We start from the raw sequence: 25,010 nt of genomic DNA, 5'->3' as shown, positions 1-25,010 counted from the left end.
ACGTTTGGGCCTGCCACATCGGACCGGCATCTTCCCCCCACCATCAGAGCCAACTCACCACCAGGCGGTGATCAGTTGACAGCTACGCCCCTCTCTTCACCCGAGTGTCCAAGACATGCGGACGCAAGTCCGATGACACGACCACAAAGTCGATCATCGAACTGCGACCTAGGGTGTCCTGGTGCCAAGTGCACGTGTGGACACCCTTATGCTTGAACATGGTGTTCGTTATGGACAATCCGTGATGAGCACAGAAGCCCAATAACAGAACACCGTTATTCCTCCCAATCACGCCCTTCCAGGTCTCACTGTCATTGCCCACGTGAGCATTGAAGTCCCCCAGCAGAACGATGGAGTCCCAAGCGGGAGTGCTCTCCAGCACCCCCTCCAAGGACTCTAAAAAGGGTTGGCACTCTGAACTGCTGTTTGGTGCATAGGCACAAACAACAGTCAGGACCCGTCCCCCGACCCAAAGGCGGAGGGAGGCTACCCTCTCGTCCACCGGGGTGAACGTACAGGCGCCGAGCCGGGGAGCAATAAGTATACCCACACCTTCTCGCCGCCTCTCACCATGGGCAACTCCAGAGTGGAAGAGAGTCCAACCCCTCTTGAGAGGACTGGTACCAGAGCCCAAGCTGTGCATGGAGGCCAGTCTGACTATATCTAGTCGGAACTTCTTGACCTCACACACCAGCTCGGGCTCCTTCCCTGCCAGAGAGGTGACATTCCACGTCCCTAGAGCCAGCTTCTGTAGCCGGGGATCAGATCGCCAAGGTCCCTGCCTTCGGCCACTGCCCAGCTCGCACTGTACCCGACCCCTATGGCCCCTCCCACAGGTGGTGAGCCCATGGGAAGGGGGACCCACGTTACCCTTTCGGGCTGTGCCCGGCCGGGCCCCATGGTTGCAGGCCCGGCCACCAGGCGCTCGCCTTCGAGCCCCACCTCCTGGCTCGGCTCCAGAGGGGGGCCCGGTGACCTGCGTCCGAACAAGGGAAACCTGAGTCCATTTTTTGTCATCATCATAAGGGCTCTTTGATCCGTGCTTTGTCTGGTCCGTCACCTAGGACCTGTTTGCCATGGGTGACCCTGCCAGGGACATAAAACCCCAGACAACTTAGCTCTTAGGATCATTGGGACACACAAACCCCATTACACTACAGTACAGTACATTACACTAAATGCATTAAACTTTGACGGAAAAAGTCAAAATGTCAGCATATTGTTCCAGACCTCAGCATGCCTTGCAAGACCTCAGTTCAGTGAGCATCGAAGGATAAACTATGCACAGGTTTGTTTGTTTTTTCATAGCAAAACTTAACAAGGGTCGAAAGAGGTATTATGATAATATAAATCACAAGATCAGTAAAGTAAGCAGACTCACAATCAAAGCAGTAAACTCCAGTAGGTTCTCACTGTTCATCAATGTTTTGTTATTTTTATGCTATTGAGTGGTTAACTTATTTTTACAATTGTGTGACAAGTTTGTAAGGAATGTGTGAGATGCCTCTTTTATTTCTTCCTCATTCATAGTCTTTTAAGACTGTGTGTTATATTGTGTATAACACAATATAGCGATTTACTTAATTTTACACTTGTGAAATCTCGGTAAAATATAGCTTATACAGTACAGAATAGTTTTGAAATCCGAAGAAATGTGTTTGAGTGGCTTGGACTTTATTCTGTGTGGCTGATGTTTGGTCTGGTCCATGTAAAGTTATCTTATGTGAAACCGATCCGTGGTACAAAGAAGGTTGCAGACCACTGAGGTATTGTAAGACATACAGGGTGGGGTTTGCATCAGTGTTGCACTACTTGGAAATCCCCAAGAGTTTTTGTTGCGGTGGAGCTGTGTGTTTTCACACAATTCTCCAGAGGATCCGGTATATCAATGGCGGATGTTTTTATCTTTCACTCTAGTCTTATGGTTGTTTGTCACCTTCCATAGGCAGTGTGGGTTAGCCACTGACCAAGTAATCAGTTTGGTACAAAAATGTGTCATCGAGTTTGAAAATCAGTTTATGTACAGTTTGTGACCTCAGTGAGGTTTGCTGGAAATGAATGTGGTTCTTTGGGTGAAATGCAGCAGAGAAAAGACCCCCCCACACACCCACATCCTGCACCCTCCCTATGCCAGAGCCAGAACCTCCACACTTATCAAACTATTCATTGTGAAATCAGCCACCCTGCCCAAGCATAGCCATGCAAAACCACACCCCCTTGCATTAAACACAATCCCAATCATCCTCAACCATCTCCATCTCCTTTCCTTTTCTCTCCATATGCCTTCCCTCTCTCTCATAGTGAATAAACACTTGTCACCGGCAGGTAGCTCAAAATGCAAATGGCGACTGAATGGATCCACTCGAACAGTCTTAATTACAAGATATGTATTCCATGAATCACAAATGGTATAGTCCTGGAGAATCAGCGGCACAATATGCTGTCCTTTAATAATTGATTGGGAAAGAATGCCACGTAACAATGAAGCACATCCCACTTTCTACACTAGCTGCATATCAACCCGCGTCATGGGCTGTGCACACCAGTGAGGACGATCTCGCCATTGGAAGCAAGAACTATGATTATTTATAAGGAGCTTAACATTGTGTGGACCTCATTCCTTTGTACAGTGGAACCTCCAAAGTCAAAGAATCCATTCTGTGACATTTTAATCCTGAGTCAAATTTTCCAAATAACAAACAATGTGAAGTTAATTAATTTGCTCCAGGCTTAAACTTTCATCCAAATATAGCAAGAAGGTAACCGTTGTATAATAAAACTTAAATCAATTAAATCATTTGTGTTTGTGTCATCAGGTACTGTTTTGTACTGAATCCTCAAAATGGAATCTGCTTGGTAAAATCAATGTACACTTATAATTGATATTGAATTAAATACATTGGTCCTATTGTACTGAGCAGCCAGATGTTCTGCTATGCCGCAGTTAGTTCAATTATCAATCGTTATCGTCACACTTTCCTCTGCCATCACTGATACCTTTTAGAAAGCGGCCATCACTAGAAAAGGCATTTGTGGAGTCGAACATTAAGTTGCCCTCTGATCTGAAGTCTCATGAGATTTGATGACATTCCTCACGTTTAAACGTTTGAGGCATGTTTCTGGTTGGAAGTTCCGCTCTATGTGGGTGTGTACCTTTTCTCTGGTTGTGAAGACCACAGTCAAGTTCTTGAGGATGAGAGGTTCACTGGCGTTGTAAGAGAAGTTGACAGAGTCAAATGTGATGGAGCCCCTCTTGGGCCAATCATGCGGCGGCTTCGTGTCTGTCTCCCAGGGTGCTTCACTCTCCAACTCCGTGTACTCCACCACCCTCTCCACAGATGTCATCTACAAAGACAATTATATCAAATATGGTATTGAATTTTTCATCTTGCCAAGACATTTTGGACAATTGTATGCTTCCGGCCAGCACAATGCATTCGTGGTCAGCATGTATGCCTCACAGTTCTTAGGTTCAGTGTTCAAATCCCACCTCCAGTCTGGAAGTTCTTACTCTACTTTTAGGAAAGCCTATTTTTTGTTCTAGAGATTGAGCCCCAAAATTCTCATTTTCTTTCATTTTCACTTCTCATAACTATAATTCCTGTGTGCCCTCATACTTTGGTTCATATGAGTTGTGTTTAAAGACATCTCACACCATATTCTCGATCTCCGCACTTTGTCGGACGCCCCACTGGAACATGCCGGTCAGTGTCACAGCGTATGACAGAGCCAGGCCAACTGCACCAGGGTCCATGTCTGCAATAAGTAAACAAATGATCAGATTTTGAGAATGCGTCACATGGCTACGGGAAGCCCATGCAGTACCATCACTGAAGTAAACGCAGCCAAAGGCGGTAAGGGTGACGAAAATGGAACAAATCCCATCAAGGCGCACGGCTAACCAGCGAGAGGTAGTCAGGAACAAGAACCAGGCCTCTGTTAGCAAACATGGATATTTAGTCTTTGAACGCATCCAAATAATTTTGAATTACAACGATTTGTCATTAGTTTTAAGCAGGGTACACATATACTGATAATCGAGATACATTTTTTTCCCTCCCTTGCGATCACTGTCAGCAAAGGCCTGATTATCGTATGTCTCTAAAGATTATCCTGTAGTGTGGGGTCTGTTAAGAGTGACTTGGTGATTGTGACTTGAAACTGAAAAATAGCCAATTAGGAAGTGACTTCAAGCTAGCGCTGAGACAAATAGAGGCGTGTGAGTGTTAGTATAACGTGTCTCCTAAGTCATTCTATTTGCACAATAGAAATGTCAAGACGAGTTTACAACCACAATGTAGTGACCACATAAGCTTACAGTTAGCCTAGGGTCCTCCATTTCTTCTATTAGTACAGGAGAACCTCAGTTAACCTAATATGAAAGTGTTTGTAAACCGAAGCGATGTTTCTGATTGAAATGAATGGAAAAATAATTAATCTATTCCAGAACCAGGTTTACCTTTTTTCTTTTTTTTTATCAGTGTGAAGGTAAAAATTAATACAGTACAAATAAGTGAAAACACACTGCATAATGAAATGGAGTGCACTTACTGTACATCATAGAGAGCTATCGCGTAATGGTAATGCTATCACCAGTAAGCTCTTTTTTCATTTAGCCACACCAGCGAGCAATCATTTTCCTACCGCTAATTCAAGGTCTTTGCTAGTCAAAAACAGTCCCTCTTTTTTGCCTCTTAACAGTAGTACAAATTTCGCCAAACAAAACTATATAGCAAGATCACAAACACCATTCTCAAGTATCGTTATTACTTCCTTCTTTTTTGTCCAACAGTAATGCAATTAGGCTTCCTAATAACACAGTCAGTAGCAGTTTTCAGTTTTATTGGGGCTAATTTAGAGCAAAACAATAAAGATACCTGAAATGCGCAGCTCACTGTGTGAATTATGTTTATGCACCAAAACATACAGTGGTTTGTGAGTCTAGGCAATAATTCTTTGAAAATTCGGTTCGTGAACCGGAGCAATCGTTAATCAAGGTTGCATTGTACTACTCTTTCTAGGTATTTTTTTCCAGGAGTCTGGACGCCCTGTGGCACCATGCTGCCTCTCGTAGGTCAGTCTGGGTACTATGACAGACTTTTGGTTTGTGAGACTCGCATTTGTAGGTGGAGATACGGTTTTGTGTGTTAGGTGTACTATGCTGGTCATCTTGAGTACGCCACACACTGTGACAGCAGTAAGAAAACCCGTGACAATTCTTTTCCATGTCGTGTGGGATCGCTCACATTTTAAAAATTGGTTTTAGATGTTAAAGCTCAGTATGTATGCACCCGCTTAACTGAGTTAATACAATAAAAAAAAGTCTTCAGACCTGAGTGGAGATTTTGATAGTCATCAAACATTTGCTGAAACTTCTGCTGAGCCCTGAATGCTCGGATGGTGCTCAGGCCTTGCAGGGAAGAAGAGAGGTGGGAGAAGACAGGACTCCTTGCTGCAGGAAATCAACAAAGGCATACATTTAGTATTTTAACTTCAACATAAACAAAAGGCTGGGTCTGGACTTCCATTCCACTGCACTTTCATTTAAATAATGAACAGTGTTTCAATAGCGCTCAGTCAAGCAAAGACTTAAAATGTTAGCTTGTGATATTCACAGCTTCTATATTAAAGCCTTTTATGGAAATGTTGCAATTCAGCCATCTTTTGTTTTCATTTGTCAGGCTCACAAAGCCTAAATGTTTCCGCTGAGAAGCTTTATTCTTGAAGATGACACAAGCTATTGGAACAGTGCACATTTGGGCCTTTGCGGTGCGGCATCCAAATAGGTGAACTCAAGCCCAGTCATGCCCACGTGGTATTTTCCCCATTGTACGTGATGTCATGAACTCCGTCTCTTGAGGAAATTGTGTGTGGCCCAGTCATAGGCCAGCGCCACCTTTAGCCTTTATGCTAATGACCGTGGAGCTCCTCAATGGTCTATTAGCATTCCTGTGGTCCGCCTTTGTCTCCCACTACGAATGGACATGCCTAGCCCCACACAGCTCCCCTCCACCCCATAAAAAAAATACATTTACTGGTTGCCTCCAAGCGCTTGATGTCCCTGGAGGTCTGAAGATAGTAGCGTCGCAGACACAGGAAGAAGGCGAAGAGAGGAACAAACGGGATGAGGATCCAAGGCATGACTATGGCGGACACTACGATCACGCCAAGGACTTGAAGGAACAGCTGAGGAAACAAGAAAAATAAGTAAGTTTTAATATTTGTCTACACGCCACCGTCGTATAATAAGGTAGCAGCAGGCTAGGTGACTCACTGCATGCGTGAAAGGAAAACCACGGCCGCGCTAATTCTCACTTAGAAGCAGGTGAGAATTTACCACTTGGCCGTAGCTCACTTCCTAGCAGCCCCCGCGGCGGCGCCTTCAACACCTTCAACACCTCCGGCCCCAGAAATGGTGGCAGGCAAGAGGCCAGGCCATAGTGACTGTCCGCTGGCCACCAAGAACCACACTCTGCCCTCCACAACAACACAGTGACTCCTCACTCAGCTGTGAGTGAATGCCTCTGACACACATACTGTACCAACATTGTCATTAAAATGTTATAAGAATCTGATGAAGGGTCATATTTTACACCATGGATTAAAAATAAATGTGCTTCTGGCACAATGCATTTTATTTTGTTAGGTGACAGTCATTTTATTTACATTTCACTTTTTATTGCGTGAATGCTATTCAGTATTCACACGTCATTATATATTACATTTGTATTTTCCGTAATTCTCCCAGTAGAGTGGTTAGCACATTCACCTCGCAGTTCTGAGGTTCTGCACCCAAATCCGGGTACTTCAGCTTCCTCCCACAAGACTAATTAAAGGTGTAGAATGTGAGTATGAAAAAAATACTCAGCTGCTTTTCCAGGCCACCTCACAACAACAACACTTAACCAAAAAACACTATTGCATTTCAATCTAGCTTTGTAATGAGTATTTCTAAGAAGTCTTGTGCAATTTGTGAAGTTTGTAGCAGCAGATGCTTTCACTTGACTAATCCAAGTGACACCTCAGACTCATAGAGACAATCAAAAAAGTTGGCGATGAATATTACTCTGCTGCACTTTAATTACAGGACACTATCTGCATTTAAGCACACATTTAAGGGCGATCACTTTCAGAGTTAGTTTTTTTTTGGGAGGTGGGGGTGACAAGAAGCCCCTCCATTCCATTTGCGGGTCGGATAAGAGGATATTACCAGTGGTGGAGCCCACACAATCAAGCGGGGAGTGGAAACTACAGAGCACATCCGATCCCGAGAATTTCACACTACATAAGTTTCAATCTGAGCCTTGATGGAAGGCTAGCAGACTGCGGAGAAAGATGGCACACGGGCCATTAGTGCACGCTATCTGGCCTCCTTCCTTGAGGGCAACACACATGACGTGAACAAATAACTCCCGTACTCCTCTTTTTACATCATGCTAACTGGCTTAGTTCATTTCACTTCTAATTGGGCCCATTTCACTCGGGATCACCAGGGTCCGAGCCTGGGCGCCTTATCTGACGGCAGGGGTCAGCAAAGGGGACGCATGAGGAAGAGGAAGCGTGAGATAGCAGCCCTCGCTCCTCCTGCTCCCCGTGGGCCTTTCTGTCGCCATGTCCGCCCGTTTGATGTCATCCATTTTGCCCGGTCTGCCGCTTATCGCGTCAGCATCGAGAACACGGCGGCTCCCGCCCACCACTACACAAAGATGAGTCCGATAAGTCATCCTCACCCTCTCGGGGCGCTACCGTATCTCGCCGGCGAAGCCGCACAGGAACAGAAAACTCCCAAAGCCACATCCCGTTGCACATAAAAGTGGATAGATGGAAGAAAGGTTTAATGTACAAATAAAGAATTAGCGCTAATTGCTCTATAGCGAGGAAAAGAAAGCCACTGCACGCATGTGATTGACTCATTCAAGCACAACTGCTCTGTGCAAAGTCCATTCAGATCCCCGCGGACCCTAATTGCTTTATTTGCTTTGGTGATACCATCACCTCTTTGATGTCACAATAAATGTAGAAAATTGAAGTTAATCGCCATATTTGTTTGGGGCAGCGATAGTGCGGTGCAAAGTAAACAAGGCTTTAATTAAACATCCCCGCAGACACAAGGAGTCGGCACGCTCACTGCAGCCTCCTTTTGGCTCCCTTTTATTTACTGACAGTACACCGTGGTTGCCACTGGGAAAAAAAGTACAAACAAAACAGGAAATGAGGGGAAAGCACGGCAAAGAAAACTCCTCAAAAGAAGTCCTCTGTCACTGCCGGAATTTTTTTTTTTTTTTTTTAGCTCCACACTTTCCATGACAGGGCGGCACAATAAGCTGCAAGGGTCAGTGGTACTGAAACAAAACGGGGCTGTTCTACTCGGGCTTTGGAACAATGGAGGTGACCCAATCCATTCTGCTCTGTCTTTGGCCTTTATTTTAGTATTAAATGCCCAGATGCAGCATCCTTTATTTGGGAGAAATGACTGTGGACACCTCCTTCACATTTTGTCCTTCTGAGCCATTTTCACTTCATAAAGCTGCAGTCAGTGTGTTTTGTTGTGTGATGAGTAGAGGCTGACACATACTGTGGTGGTCTCAGACGCTGTCTACATTGGTGGCTCAAGTAGTCCTTGGAGTAGAGCCTTTGTGTGCTGTGAAAAGGTAAAAGAAGTCACTTATTTGGGCTCAGTCAAGCTGCTGATTTCCAACCCCATCGTGGAAATAAGAGAAAGGCTTTGAAATGTGCTCTCTCCAATGCTCCAACTATAAATCATTTGTGCCCGCCATTCAGTCATCCCGCCTTTCTCCGCCTCGTGACACAAAACACATTTTTAACGACACGGGAGAGCAGTGATTGGTGAATCCCTCACCAATGCAAGAGGCACAGACAGAAAGGCCAGGATTCATCATTTTGACACATGGGAAGGTTTTTTGGGCGAGGCTGAGACAGTGTAAAAGGAAGTTCCCAGGCTTGAAGGACCCCCTCAGCGCCCCCCGGCCTGAGTGAGTGTAAGACACGGCAGCTGAAGTGCTGGACCGAAGCATCGTAGGACTACACGTGAACACTGAGAGCGTCTCTTGTCGATGTTCTCCATGAAATGACCATGATTGGCACTTATGACTGACCGTCAACTCGTCATCTTTCCTATCAGCATACATTGATTTATTGTTGTATACGTCTGACGTTATTTGGCAGTTGTCATATTTTGTGCTTTCATACTACAATATAGTACCGCACTTGAGAGCTCAACAGACTAAAATTCAATTCTGATAAATCTGACTTTTTCGTCGAAAGGTGAAGAACTCAAACGGTCATTGACTAACTTCACTGCTAGGCAGAACAACTTTGCTTGAATAGTCTTTTTGTTCACATATATTGAAGCACATGACAAAATCCAGAAAATGTCCAGTGGAATACAATGTGGTTGTCAACTGCTGCGTTTAAAAAAAAAAAAACACTGGGAGATCCCACTTGGAGCTTTTGGGATTTGACATCAAAGTACTTCAGTCAAAAAGAAACAACGGTATGTACTTTTTTGTTTTTTTAATTAAATCATTTTAAAAATATTTATTTTTAAGGGTAATGCTGTGGGTTTGGAATAATACTATTTCTTGGTATTATCGTTAGGGGTATATTTACAGTTTAAACTACATAGGCATGGGTGCACATAATTTAGGTCTGGTTCTTAAAGGAGCACCAGAGGTTGCGGCTTGGTCCTCTTTTTTTACTCAATATAACCTCACTGGATGAATTTAAAGACTCACATGGGACCATGCAATCAGCTGATTTGGGGCAGTTGTCTATGGCAGTGGTCACCAAACCTTTTTGCACCCTTTTGACCGACTAATTTTTGGGGCGCTATCATTAAAGAGATGCTCATTTATGACCTTATGAGGATGTATGATGCCACATGCTGCATACTTTTCCCCACGAGCGTCTCCTTTTGTTTCCCAGAGTAACTTGTGCAGCGCCCGAAGCTGTGCGGCGCATTCTTGACTTGTTCCGTCACCGAGGCGGTCAAGAACCAGAGAAGAGCCGGTGAAATCCCATCCCGCAGCACTGGTTACATCAGCACTTCTCATATCCCACAAAACCGCTGAAGAAGCCTGACACACAATGCGCCATAATGCATACACACACTCACCAACAAAAAGAAAAATGATCCACCCGCCAGTGTTTTTAAACAATAGCCATCTTCGCTCTGTGTTTGCAAGTGTCCTCTGTGCTCACTTGGTGTCTATAGCACGATGAACAAACACACCAGCTATATTCTCTCTAATGATGACTTTAGGCATTACTGCAGTTATGAATGAATTAGGAGGCAATTTGTATGCTGTTATTTGCCTTCAATGAAAACGTACAACTCATGGCAGAATGAATTTGGAGGAATGCTCAAGACACACTATGGCAAAAATATTGGCACACCTGGCTATTGTACAGGAAATCCAAATGGAAGACAGTGACTGTGTCCCAATTGAGGGGTGGCGGCCAGTTTCGGAGGCCGATGAAGCCTGATGACGTCATAACACTTTACGACGCAAACTGTCTCAAGTAAAAGTCTCCTTTAAATGTAGCCTACGGTTTCATTACTACAATTCTTTGTTGCCTCACATATTCCAAAATATGCTCAATTCCAATTTAATTTCAAAACCTCCATACCATAAAGTCGTTCATATTAGAATTCAACCAAAATTTGCTGGAAAAATTTCCCTTGAAAGTCAAACCGTCATTATGGTGACGTCACACGAGACTTTGGCAACTCTTGCAAGCATTTTGAGGACTATTTCCACGTGTTTGCTTTTTCTTAGGCTTTTTTTGTGTTTTGTGACATTATAACGTAAGGTTACCAGTGGTGACAAAGAGAAAAAAAATGGTATGATGAAGCTTGGGTCGGCAAAGCAGTCATAGAGACATCGCGCCCTTCGATGCAAGCATTCAGACTCCCGTCCCTCGCAAGAGTTTGATCGCGTGGTTATTTATACACACTGAGCGTGCATTCGCTTCATTTGCGGCACCTTGCTATGCTCCTCCCACCTCGGTCCTCTTTAGCGGGTCATCAGCGCACTCGCCAAGGTGTGCTGTCAGCCACCACGGCCAGTGCAACAAGTCACCCAAGCTGTATGCCACTCTGCAGGGCAACAGCCTTGTTATAGGAGCAGGCAGATGTGCCCTTTGAGTGTGTGTGTGTGTGTGTGTGTGAGTTACTTGTGAGCATCTTTTCCCCCCTCCTTTTCCCACGACCGTCCTCCGTTGCTATCATTGTGAAACACAATTTTCCAAGCGTTGGAATGTTGGCCCACTAATAGGGAATGTGAAGAGAAGGTTATGCTCGTCATCCACTCCCATTCATTGGAATTGAACCTGATGAAATGATCATCGCTGGCGACAATGAATGCAAGCATTACTATTTCACCCACCACTGTTACATCATCAATTATGAATATAGTCAAGTATTGTTCTAAAACACAACATATATATACTTCATAGACTGTATTCATATGGCTCGGCAGCGGCCGGGACTCATTCGCTTAAAACCCGGAAATGCAGTGTTGCTGTTTAACTGAGTTGAGTGAGTGGTTACCAAACATAAATTGGGCAGGTACTTGAGTATTAGTTGACAAAACTACGTCACAATGTCAGGGATTTCAAATCCACTCGTTTTGCAAGCCTCATGCCGTTTATTGACTTTTGCATTCAATCGACAAACCGCATAGATGTCGAACTGAAACCATGTCATGGACTCATTTTGACCTACGTTATGTGTAAAACAGTAGGGGAAAAAAAATTATTTTGAATGAAAGAGACATTTAATGAAATGGTTAAGAAGTATATCCCAATATACTTCATAGTAAGTAGCCCAAAAGTTAGCAGTGTAACTTGGTCAAGAGCTCTCACATGAAATGCTGCACTGAAAGACCCCCCCTCTGCACAAGCCCCTTATTGTCCTGCCCCCTGCTCTGCCCCATCTGTGAAAACAGAGGCAACCCAGGATTTAAAGGTCAAGGCCGCACAAAAGCTAACAGTCCACAAAGCCTGAGGTGTTTTTAATTGACATTTCTGTCTTTGTCGCCGGGCTGTAAAGAGGGCAGAGAAGAAGATTCTTCTTTTCAATATACTAAATTACTGAAAAATAAGACCTGTTTAAAAAAATATATAATAATAGGGACTGTAGGGTGTAACCAGGTTGAGGGAATCCCCTTGTTAGGTGGGTATAAGGGTGGCGCTGCTAAAGTGCTTACTTCACCATAAAAGGGGAGGCTCCGGTGCAAATCCCTTCACAGAATACGGGCTCTCCCTTTAGAGGGAGATAAACCAGTTAGGGCTTTGTTTATGAAGTTTCACTTTATTCCCGCCTGACAACCATTTAGACAAAGACTATGGGGGGAAATGTCCTCGCAGGAATGAGCAACAATAGTCAGGATCAGCAGCTTTTCTGTGCAGCTCATGCTTTGATTTAAAGAAGGGGAAAAAGCCTTCCTTCCAAAAAGCATTAATGATCTATGGAAGCCATCTGCAAACAAGAACAGAAAGTAGCCTAAACAATAGAACTTTGTCCAAAACAGGGAGTCCAAAACTCAAAAGGAACTCAAGGCCCAAATTTGACAGTTTGTTGCTCCCCAGGACCCAAAACTGCAAAAAACTGCTAATATACGAAGTCATATAAATGAACACTAAAGAACACAACAGACATGAATTTGATGCAAAAACAGCCTTTTGCCCAAATTTTGTTCTGGCTTACCAATGAAAAAAGCCTTTTAGGATTTTACACTTGAAAGTTGGTGACCCAATAAAAACTGACCGGGGATCTGTTTCAAGAACCCTTATCTAAAATATGCCACCTGTGGCTTGCAGATTTTGCGACTGCTTTGGCTGTACATAATATCTACCAAATCAACCTGCGCACTTAGTGACGACACTAATGACAATAACCAATGTAACAGACCCGTAGGGTAGGTGTGAAGTCAACGTGTGTTTTCACTTGCAGCCTTGTAGACTTTCACTGCTTTCAGCGCCACCGGCGGGCCCTTCTCTCTAACTTATTATTTTACTCTCGCCATTATTCACCTTATCAAAATGAAGTGGACAAAAAGCTTTTGTACGTGCGATCTTTTGTGCTTTCAGCATTTAAGATGGCTTTTGTCTAGCGGGAGATGGGTATCTGCCACGAACATCACTCAGGCATTGTGGAGGGGGGGGATTCGTTTTCAGCGTGCCTTTGTTCCATTCTTTGGCCCTAACCAAGGAGCCACGCCTGCTCCTCTACCTCCAATTGTGCAGCGAACATTCCCTTCTTTGTGGAGCGAGGTGCATGAGCTGGCACATCTCCGCAGACTTTCGTGGGAGATAGTGGCGGTAACTTAACCTGGTTCTGCATCGGGGTGGCCCTTGGCTACCGGGCCTAAGATGAGCGGCGTATTAGGCCAATCGTGTCAAAGGAGGCAAGTGCTACTCTGAAAATGGTCTAACTAAGGCTATAATCTGTTTTAAAAAAAAAAAAACTCTTTCCACATTTAATACCGCTCCATCTGCTAGATTTGGTGGCCCACTTTCCCCAATGCAAGCAGACTGTACCAAGGAAAATTCTACAAGAATTTCCTCAATCTGCTCATTTACAGTATCTGGATCTGCACCTAATTGAAATGGATTCTTCCTTGATACATGCATCACCTTTCATTGTTTTTGCGTAATACAATTTGTATGGCACCCTTCAGGAACAGATTATTTCCATGATTTCCTACGGGCACCACAGTGAGTAGTGGTCAGAACATCTGTTCTCCCCACGCTTGCACGGGTGTTCTCCTACTGCAGGTACTTCCTTCCATTTTGCTGAAACGTGCATGTTCGGTTCACTGAAGACTCTAAATTGTCAATAGCTGCGAATGTGAGTGTGAATGGTTGTTTGTCTATATGTGCCCTGCGATTGGCTGGCGACCAGTTCAGGGTGTAACTCAACTCTTGCCCCAGTCAGCTAGGATAAAAAACTGATTCTGATTCTGATTCTGATGAAAACAATCACTGTAGAAAATGGATGGATGATTTCATTTGGGAAAGTTTGTGATTCAAATCCTAACAAATTGAAGGTCATCCAGTGTCGTCAACCTTCGATGTTACACTGTCCTCCACAAGTGATCTAAACCACAATTAAAAACATGTTCTTAAAAAACATCTGTTTGTGCCAAGATAGCCTCAACTGTCCTTCCTTCCCCTGTGGCCATATTTGCAGCTCCACCCCTGCAAACACATAACACGTCCTCACTTCCTCTCAACACCCCGTCCTTGTCATCCCCTCCCCACTGTTCCCCTCCATATCAGAGCCATCATCCTTTGTCCATTATTTCCTCTGTGCCACCTTTTTTTCTCCCAATCACTTGCTTAGGCTGCGTACACATTCTGTGAAGAGGCCGCCTGTGTTGTGTCACACTATGGGAGCCACGCCTCCTCTCCTCCACCCACCCCCCCCCAGCCTATGAGGCACTTTTATTAAATCTGCGAAGGCGCTGGGCCGCGCTGGCAGGTAATCCCACAGTAATTGTTTCCAGATTAGGGGACGCGCACCACAAAGCAGGTTTAGCCATGCATGAAATGGCCTCCCCGCGCTGCAGCACCGGCAAGCTAACCTGCCGAGGTGAGACTCACCTGGGTGAAGTCCACAAACGTCCATGGCAGCAGAGAGTCCAGGTAGCCGATGTCTTTGGAAAACCTGTTGAGGATTCTTCCTGTGGAACCACGTCACACAATAGAACACATAAAAACAGATGTTTTACATAATTGAAGGCATTTGCACAATGGCTCATGTACACCTACACATTATAATAGGATCCAATACAAACAATTGCACCTGCCTACGACAATAAGACAATAATGCTCTCTTTTATACAGATATATTAACAGAGGTGTTGTAACACACTACATTTACTGTTGCATTTAATTAACGCTTGATAAATTCTACTTGTCACAATAGTTTTCGGGAAACACACTGTACTTTTTTACTTTTAGTTGAGTATTTATTTATTTATTTATTTATTAGCTACTTTCATTTTGATCTCATTGCTTGCGTGATCTACAGTATTTCTTTCGGTTCGTCAGCAAGACTTCTGACTCTGTTTCACCAATACAACGTCATCACTAGTGACACTTTTGACTCCATTACACCGAACAAACACAGCCAGGCTCACAAAGTATCTCATCTACGTGAAGCTTGCAGACAAAAAACTGGAGAATACAGCGGGAGAGCACCCCGGGCCACACATTTATTCCGTGTTCACATTCGAGACATTAAAAATCAACAGCGTTATCATGCGTTGTCGTCTTTCCACTTCTGGCTTGAAAACGTAAGTTGTAGTTTTTGGGTTGTTGTTGTTTTGGCTGTGCATTAGCCCTCTTTTATGGTCGTAAGGTATCAGTCAAATGTGCATCTTGTGGGGTACATGCTGTAGTCAACAGTGCTGTCATCATTTTCTTATTAACGTTAGTCATTTGTACGCTCTCACACACCCACACCAACTAAGGTTGTAGTCCAAGTACCATTAAACAAAGCTACTAAAAAGCATATACTTTATTAATAAACGTGGTACGACAAGCAGCTTCTTCATTCAGTGAATAAAGCATATAATGTTTATGCTGGCACTTTGTATGTTTTGTTGTTGTTTTTGCCATTTTAAATCGTGGCAGGTGTGTGCTGACTCCCATCAGTTTAACATCAGTTTGAATGTGATTGGGTAAAGCTGAACATATGCCACTTAAGAGGGTGTGCACACTTGTGCAACCAAGTTCTAAGACCCTGATTCAATTTACAGGGAATTTAATGGTATGATTACGTTTTGAAATGCTTCATCTTGGGTCTCATTTTTTTCATATTATAAACACCTGATATTTGAACAGGGGTGTGTAGACTTTTTATATTCACTCTCGAGCTTTTTGTAATCTCTGCCTGGTGAGCCTATTGTGCTGTTTAACAAGTCTAAACAAAATGTATTAGACTTTTTCTTGGGGTTGAATTTGCATTCATTTGTTAGTTTATAAATATTGTATTTATCATTTATTAGTGTTATTCTTGGGCAATATATACATTTGCACTTTCATGTTTGATTTTATTTATTTTGTTTGACATTCATGCTCTGCTTACAAAATAAATCAGAAGTTATGCACCAGTTACTCAGTGCTTTAGTTTTTTTGTTTTGTTGTGTTTTTTTCCAGTCTTTACTTACTTTTAGTGAAGTACCGGTAGTTATTTTTAGGACTACATTTTAGTTTTGAGTCATATTATTCTGAAGCTGGGGTCACCGACATGTTCCCCCCTGGCACCAGGTAGCCCCCAAAGACCACTTACCATTGAGCTACTTTTGTTTGTATCTGTATTCTTTTTTAAATCTTACTTGCAGTGGTGTAAATTTGGAAATAACAATATTGTAAAAGAAGAAACAAAAATCTTATAGTTTAAAGGTCAGTACTGTGGAGCATGACCAAACAATAGTATTCATGGACACAAACTAGCAGGCGCAACGACAATGAGAGGATTTACACCCCCAAATAATTTGAGCAATAATAATGTTTCAGAAGTGTACATTAAACTGATGGCACTTCACATTAATCGTTACCCAAGAAGTAGCTCTCAGTTTGCAAAAGCCTGATGACCCCTGTTTTGAAGTAGCAGTACTCTTTCTTGTGGATTGTGCGAGAAAGCAGGAGTGCCTATTGAAAACCTCAAAACCTGGGCCTGAGCCGAGATTCGAACCCTTGGGAGGCAGACGTGCTACCCGCTACTTCATCATGCTGCCAGTATACATCTGTATTCATACAGTATGTATACATGTTTAATTGTATCCCTCTCAATTCTTCACATTGGCTAGGGGACATGGCATAATTCTACTGTCTAATAGTGATTAACTTGAGACCCTAACTAAATAGCTTGCCCTAAAGGACATCTACCCTGCATGTATACTTTGTTTTATGGTCAGTGAGGTAATAATACAGTAATCTGAAAGCATTGGTAGTGTAATTCAGGGTTTATGTTCTAAAGTCATATTTGAAAGGCCAAATATCAATGTAGCTGTAACCATTATAATTAACGCTGTGTAGTGTTTTGTCGACCACAGACAAATGTATCACAATTGAATATAAACATTGGGAGATCAGAAAAAAGTGGTAATCTACTTTAAAACAATGACTCATTATTTATTTTCCATTTCATAAAAAATCTCTCGGCTGAATGCGTGCGGGAGGCTTTTGTCTGGAAACAAAAGCTGCTGGCGGAGGGGGAAACACAAACTGCCTGCCAGCCTTGTTCTTGTTGTGATTGGCAGGTTTTTGACGTTAATTGAGCTGCCTCCAATCTGCTCAGGTGTTCATTATTTCAAATGGCACTTTTGCATTCTTCTTTTTCCTTTATGTTGGCACAGAGCGCATGAGGTTATCCTCCAGTGGCGTTCACACACTGTTTACTGCGGGGTCACTGAAACTGACAATCCCCACTCCACTCTGCCTTAAGGCTTTCTTTATCTCACCATGATGAAGGTTCTGTGGCAGATAAAGAAAAAAAACAGATCGGTGCCACCTAGATCACCGCTGCCTTCACTCGTCACTGAACAATAGAAGTGGGACAAAATATTGCCATATCTCGCATTTTCGCTCACGGCTTAGTATCAATACAGTAAGTCAGATATCAATACTGCCTAAGGCAGTGATTCCCAACCAATGTGCCGTCGCACATTCGTGTGCCATGAGAGATCACCAAATGTGCCGCAGGAAACTTGGTCAATTATTTACTACAAATAATGTATTTTTATTCATCTATCTATGGCAGCGATATATCGTGACAGGCAGAACAATTAAATGCTCTTCCACTAGATGGCAGAAGGCACATAATTAACCGGTCTATCCACTTTTTGTTACATTTTTGTTTAGTGGTGTGCCATGAGATTTTTTTCGAATGTAAAGTATTTGCCCTGACTCAATAAAGGTCAGGTAACACTGGTCTAGTTTTGGGCAAAATGCTCAACATCACAATATATCGCATGGGAATTTGCAGGACAAAATAGGTGAAATTTGGGACATCTCCATATTGCATTATCTTTCATGGTACAGTATCGATAACGCCAAACTCATACTGACACTGTCGAACGGAGGGAGGGACAAATATCGATATCACAATCTGTCACGTTGCTATCTCAGGGTACAACATTGATAACCTAAGATAGTGATACGGTCTCAGGGTGGGATGAAATATCGACGTCATGACCACAAAGTTGATATGCGATACCAAGAATTTAAGTTGCAAACTTGGTCAGGGAACAGATTGAATTCGTAAATTAAGGCACCACTGTATTTCAATTCTGACGCTTAAACTGTTTGTTTTGTGTTTTTTTTATAAATGTGTGTACTTTTCTTTAATTCAGGAAAAATCAACTTTTTATTGGCCTGGAAAGCATTTTAAAATGTTTTTATATCTATTTCATTTCAATCCTGTGCTTCATGTTGTTCAATTTCAGTGATACATGATGTAAAATATGATCATATGCAAAAAAAAAAAGATCAAGAGTTACCCAGCAAATCCCACCCTGACTAAGCAAGCAAATATGTTTTGAGGTGAATACATGAATACATGATTGAAGAAGGTGGAGAGAGGGAGGAGAATGTGCGAGTGTGTGGCCTGCTGCTGGAACCATGGCACCACTGACCTAAAAGTTGCCTCCCAGTCACTGCTATGGAGGTGGGCCCTGTAATCACCTCTCTCCACGGCTGTAAGCGGCTTACAGCTTTATCCAAAATACCGCTCCCGCCTAAAAACATGCATGCGGACCAGGCCGGGCTCCCTGCGTAACATCCATTGCATAAACCCCGCCAAAGCATTATTCCCCGCAACCAGCCAGCAATGCTCCAAATCAGCGCTGATTCAAAGTCAAGTGGCGTAAGCATGTTGTACACTCGGAGGCAGACTAATCGTATTCAGTGTGAGTGCCCCTTTAGCATACAGACATCCTGAGGGAAGGGCTCAAATAAATGAGTAGAGCTGCTGCTGCTGCTATGCTAGCAACCAATCTCCTCGCTTTAGCCTGGAAAAACAGCTTGTCAACGCGTGTTTGTGCAGGATCCAATAATATTTTATGTAATGTTACTGTCTAAGCCACAGATGACCCAAATTCGTGCAAGCCTTGAACAAACAATGCCACTGAGAAAGGGATATGTTTCTGAAGGTTACATCATGCGACGCTCCGAGGCTCCTAAAGCAGCAGACATCAGTCAGGTATCAGCTGTTTGACATGACAAGCGGCTCGGTTAACAGAGAGGGAATGAGGTATAGACCCTCCACTATAGAGCGGATGCATTACAGTGCTGCAGTTACACGAATAGAAATGCCTGTGAGGTGAGATCAGGACGGGACAATGGCTTCAATCACTGGGTGCTTGTCAACAATATCAACTATTGTGCTAAGATGGCTATCAGTGTTGCAGCGATATATAGTAGTAGCAAACAATTTCTCATGCTTTTAAGACACCAGGGGTGATTTGTACCACTTTTCTAGGCTCAGGAAAAATCAAGCCCTCACAACTCCGGTGGAGATATCAGGTGAGCGGGCCCATTTAAAGAAGTGGAACAGTGGGGTCCAGCTCGAGCGAGGCGTGTGGCAAATCGCTGTTCCCTGTAAACATCGTGATAAGGGACCAACTCCGCGTGTGGGCACCAGCGCACTTAAGAGGGGCCTTTTCAGACAGGCAAGTGCAATAATGTCAGAATACTAAGGAGTGGGGCGAGGGGGGGCTGCCAAGGCTGGAGGTGGCACAGCTCACCTGCACTTTCCATGGAGGGCCCAGGGGGCCTGGGGCAGCCTCCCACCGCCGGCACCTTGCTGCCAATACTAATACATTCTAAATCCATTCTCTTCGCTCTCACCGCCAGGCTTGTGCAATCTCCCTGCCTTCCCTTTCATGCAATTAAATAGTGCAAGTGCCGAGCGAGGGGGAGCTCTATCAGCCACGCTGCACACACGCGCGCGCCGCTCCATCTCCACATTCAATTTACACACTTCGATATCATCATCCTGCTGTCTGCAATCCTTCCCCCACTTTGCCTCTTGCATCCTGGACCGGAAATACAGACGTTTCGAGAAGGAAAATAAAACATTCGCTCTGTAGACACAATTAGAATCTCACATGGGGAATTACAGAAGATCTAATGTTCAGCACAGAGATGGACGACTGTGCTGATGTGAAAGGTAGACACGGGGCATGGTTATGTGTGAGTTTGTGCGTGTTGACTGAAACTCCACTCCTTGACTGTGCTGATGAGCCGCGGCTCTGGCCTGCAGTCTCTGAGGGGATTAAGCCACTCAATGACACTAAATTACAGGGATCAACATCAGCTCAGCACATCCACCACTGTCTGTGCTGCTCCAACTGGATCACATTTGAATGAATGGCTGTATTTACAGTATACCTTATGCTAAACTCCATATATTGAGTTACAATATATGACTATAAATCAAACAATTAATCGGTCATAATCTGTTCCAAGATCCTAGTCGACCGTCGATTTGTTTAGATTTCCATACAAAATCCGTTCCAGCGTCTCACTGTTACCGTCATGAAACCTTTATAAGTATTGTTGTAAGGCCCACCACACATCGAGCAACGTGGCTGCGCGGTTCGGTAACTAGTTTTCATGAGTGCCCGACTGTTGGTGACTAGTTTTGCTGCCAACAGACAGACAGACAAACATCCACTCTGTCCTTAATTTCTTAACTGTTTCCTCGCTTTGTATTATTATGACGCAGCGCAGTCCGCTTCTTCCTAGACAACTGCACCATGTTATTGATGGTTATGTGTGCAAGGGTCTAGCGCCAGGTGCGCGGCAGTAATTTGTTCACGTCACGATTGTCCAGTTCAGTCCGGTTTGTCTGTGTCGTTTTTAACTATCATACAAAATGTACCACTGACGAATGAGCGGTCTCAACTTTAATGACCGACGATGCACACATCCAGTTAATCCTGTACTGAAATATGCTATATTTTTAGGGCTACCATTTTGGTCGAATTCCGAATCGTATGACCTCATTTCATTTTATTAGGTTTCACTTGAACCATATTTGGCTCCAAGCAGGGATCTAGAACACTGTAATAAATATAATTAATATAGGATATCCCTCCTACTGTAGTTGATTAGCGCATTTACGGCTGATAGCTTCACCTCCAAAAAATTATAAATTAATCTGAGGTAAAGGTGAAAAGAACACTTTTGTCCCATTTCACTGTTAGAAATACACCATTGTGTTTTACACCGCAATAATGATGCGGTGGCATGCCTGCCATGTTTCTCAAGTAGTATATTGGAACAGTAGCTGATATTATTCTGCGATGTGGATGCAGACAAAATAGTGCTTAACTCTTTCTTTCATTCAAACTAATATCACATTGAATACTTATCTTGTCACGTAAAGTTATTGTAAAATATAAAGGTTGTAATCATCAATTTGGGAGTCAACGATAGCCGCGCAGCACCGAAGATAACACTGACACAATTTGTAACTGAATGGCTCAGAAGCGTTGAATTGCTGATACAGAAGACGTACAAAGCCTGTCCATCAATTCAAAGTCGGTGCCGCTGTATTGCATTGTTACACGGCACATTCATACAGCGACAAGTAAGACCTTTGTGCAGTGACGCCTGAAAGGTTAACCTTTACCTCTGTGGCCGACTCTTCATTGCACAGCCTGTTCCGCAGTGGCAGTATCACTTACTCATGTACACTGTTGTCAAATCCCTAACAAGTTCTCATCCCAAAGATATATCACAGATGCTGCTTTTACAAAAAATTTCCAGACCTCCACCACGGTCGAACTGCGAACTAAAGCTAATTGTATTCATTTGTACGTACGTAGAGCGTGTTTGCGGGCCACTTCCTGGTTCAAGAGGAAGATGTAAGACGACCGGACCATTTTATATTCATAATGAGGCAGCTGAGGTTATCCAGCCATCCATTTTCTATAGCACTTGACCTCATTAGGGTCGCTGACCAGCTGGAGTTTATCCCCTCTGACTTTGGGCGAGAGTCGGAGTACACAGAAACAACCATTTACAGCGACAGTTTAGAGTCCTCAATGAGCATATTTTTTTAATGTGAGAGGAAACCTGAGTACCCAGATGAAACCCACACAAGCACGGGGGAGAACACACAAAGTAACTAAACTGTGTGTGTGGGGGGGGGGGGGGAATCGTGCATTAGTCTGTAAGATTCTTAATTATCAAGCTACTTTCTGGTACATGGAGAATGGCATAAGACATTTGGAATGGACATACAGGCCTCCACCATTCACTTTCTGAGGTGGGGGAATGGTGCACTGTGACAAATAGCAAAGAGTGAATTCCTCTGAAAAAAGTGAAACAAAACATCTGTCAGTTTGTGAGTGTAAGCTCTTTTTTAGTTCATGGAGATTGACAATGCTGGAAAACAGTTCCATCATGACCACTTAAAGGAAAATAAGTTTTTGTTCTCATATCTGTCTATCTATCTATCTATCTATCTATAGTCAGCAGAGTGCTTTCTGGTTTATGAAGAATGATGAAAAAAGATGTTTGGGATGGATAGAACTGTAACTTTTTATTGTCTGGGGCAGTGGAGTGCTTCCATCATGACTCGAAAAATGTATTCCTCTATCTGTATTTCCTATCTGAATATTCACCAAAATTGAATGGGTTGTTGTTAGGAACATGTGCCTCCCCTCCACTAAGTTTCACTGAAATTTTGTGTAATACTACTTACTGACCAACCAACAATAGCCAACAAAACAATATCTTTCGGATTTGAGCTTTGTTTGATTAAAGAACTACCTAAATAAAATTATAAAACTTTAAGCAATTATCTTTCTGAACTAAGTAGTATTTTTTGCTACTTCTATGCTTACGTGAAATTGTACAGGTTTTCCCAATATGTCGAGGCTGGTGTGTATGCTGATGAAGCCGCGGCGGCAAAGCATCGACGGCAAAAACGCGCTACGCGGGATTTATCAAGGTTTATGTTCCATTATGCATAAGTGTAAATATCACAAATCAATTAATAATGACTATCTTAATCTGTGAAGCATTAGCCTGAAAATCCAGTGTAGTGTTGTTTGCCCTCCTGCAGGCCAAGCTGTAATAATAAATGGACCGGTCACACAATAGTCGCTGATAGCGCCAATCAGATAACAGTGTGTGCTAAGCCTCTCCTGTGCGGCGATATAACACAGCTTATTACATTATTCAAAGTGTTTGTGCATAGATTAAGTCACACCCAGATAGTCCGACACGCCGCACGGGAGCAGCAGCAAACACACCGGTGACGATTAGATGGCCAGTTGTGTTTGCTGTAGGAACACACACAGCTTTGTAAAATGCAAGCTTCGCTGCTACGCCCGCCTCGAACACCCTGAAATCATATTTAAGCAGTTGATCGTGACTCATTACGCAGATACAAGTTTCCCTCCTGTTGCACATTCCCACCCGGGCCGACAGTGTGGTACACGCATTGCCACTATGAGGAGATTAGACTGAGTAATTGTCTGCTGACAGGTGAACAATGCCCAGGAAAAATTAAAGCCATCACTTAGCCAGCTGACTTAAGCTATGAAAGGATGGGATGTTATAGGTTATACAATGAATAACTACACACTGATTGACATTTTTGCAAATGAATTTCTTTTTTTACAGTTGACTTGTGCTTAAAAAGGTCACGTGCATCCCAAAGATGGGGAGTCTGATATAACTTTCATTTACTTTTTCAAAACAAATATCATTTTATGAAACTACTCATTTTAAAACAGAAGCAACAATTTTCATATTTTGAATATATATTATTAAACCGTGCAAATACAGATGCATTTATTTTTCCATCAGTCACTTCATTGCCCATGATTTAACATTTATTTAAGATAAATGTTTTAATGTTTATGAAAAATATTTTTGATACATGTGTTAAAAATATGCCTAAACCTAATGTCGCATTAAAGGTGTTTAGTCTGGCTTGGCCTCTTGGTTGCATCGCATCTAATCTACTTTGTATTTGGAGTGTAATTTAGACCTCAAACTGTAAATGGAAAAAAGAAAATCTTTGAAAATGAACACATTCATTTTTTCAATATTTACAAGATAATATTTATTATATATGCTGTTTATTATAGTTCACCTCTTTATATATTTGGGTAAAATATTGCTCGTATTTTAAATAAAACGTATACATGGAGGTAAATCCCTTACCAATTGGATTGATTTGGAAAAAGTGCACCGGGGTCCGCAGGAGGGCGTCAAACATGCGGTTGTGAAGGCTCTGGGCTGAGCTCACCAGGACGTTGAAGAAGACCAGGCTGCGAATGAAGCCAAACACTACGGATGCACCTGTTAAACCTGAAGCACAGGGGAAAGAAATAAAAATATAAATCTGTCAGTACACTGATGCCATCCTTGTGCTTCCTTCAAGGACAGCTATCTTTTAAAGGTTAATCAGTATTCTGTGCACAGACAGAAAACAGATGTCATCTTGCACTTAAAGTGTTTCTTTCACTTTTTTGTTCCAAGTGCCTTTGTATGATTTTATGTATACAAAGAGCGAAGATGTTCAGAGTCACAGGGAGACAATCAGAGTAATCCGAGAGTAGACAAATACGTGAAAGTCGCCGCTATCTCTCAATACAGCTGAGGCCCGTGTACCCACACTTGGCCTTGAAGGCCTTGGGTTACTGCCAAACAACTGCCTAAGCCTTTTCTGAATGGATGCCGTATGCTATAATACACACACACACATATTTTTTTTAAAGGTGAACAATTGGCAAGGTTGACCTGCGTAGACACTTAGGTACAGGTCAAGGTCCAGCTGTGCAGGGAGGCTGCCATTGAGGGGCTGAGTTCGGTTGACGAGCTGCTGCTCGGAAGTCCTGCCGAAGAAAAGAAAAACACACTAGGATACATAAGCGTGAAGAACAGAAGCGGCACAAACAATACATTTTCCACTACAGAAAAGCATAAGGTCGCCTTCAACAAGTGACATAAAA

The 25,010-nt window shown here is 43.1% G+C and overlaps 1 protein-coding gene across 5 annotated transcripts in view; it reads right to left on the bottom strand.

The window, feature by feature from the left end:
- The window catches only part of LOC133486647 (ATP-binding cassette sub-family C member 4-like), a 56,340-nt gene that overhangs the window by 16,613 nt on the left and 14,717 nt on the right, over positions 1 to 25,010 (bottom strand). For 4 of the 5 annotated variants that reach the window (XR_009791092.1, XM_061792110.1, XM_061792108.1 and 1 more), the window contains 8 exons: positions 24,799 to 24,893; positions 24,220 to 24,366; positions 14,629 to 14,708; positions 6,036 to 6,186; positions 5,333 to 5,452; positions 3,826 to 3,936; positions 3,656 to 3,756; positions 3,154 to 3,345 (listed from right to left, as the gene is read on the bottom strand). Coding sequence is in view for 4 of the 5 variants with exons in the window: in XM_061792110.1 (XP_061648094.1) it covers positions 3,154 to 3,345; positions 3,656 to 3,756; positions 3,826 to 3,936; positions 5,333 to 5,452; positions 6,036 to 6,186; positions 14,629 to 14,708; positions 24,220 to 24,366; positions 24,799 to 24,893 (997 nt within the window). In the remaining variant the exon portion in view is untranslated. Of the gene's footprint in view, positions 1 to 3,153; positions 3,346 to 3,653; positions 3,757 to 3,825; positions 3,937 to 5,332; positions 5,453 to 6,035; positions 6,187 to 14,628; positions 14,709 to 24,219; positions 24,367 to 24,798; positions 24,894 to 25,010 lie in introns of those variants that run through there. The other variant, XM_061792111.1, reaches the window with a different exon arrangement.

This window comes from Phyllopteryx taeniolatus, chromosome 12, assembly GCF_024500385.1.
Source record: "Phyllopteryx taeniolatus isolate TA_2022b chromosome 12, UOR_Ptae_1.2, whole genome shotgun sequence".
Classification (NCBI taxonomy): Eukaryota; Metazoa; Chordata; class Actinopteri; order Syngnathiformes; family Syngnathidae; genus Phyllopteryx; species Phyllopteryx taeniolatus.
This window is presented reverse-complemented; position numbering and strand designations above follow the sequence as displayed.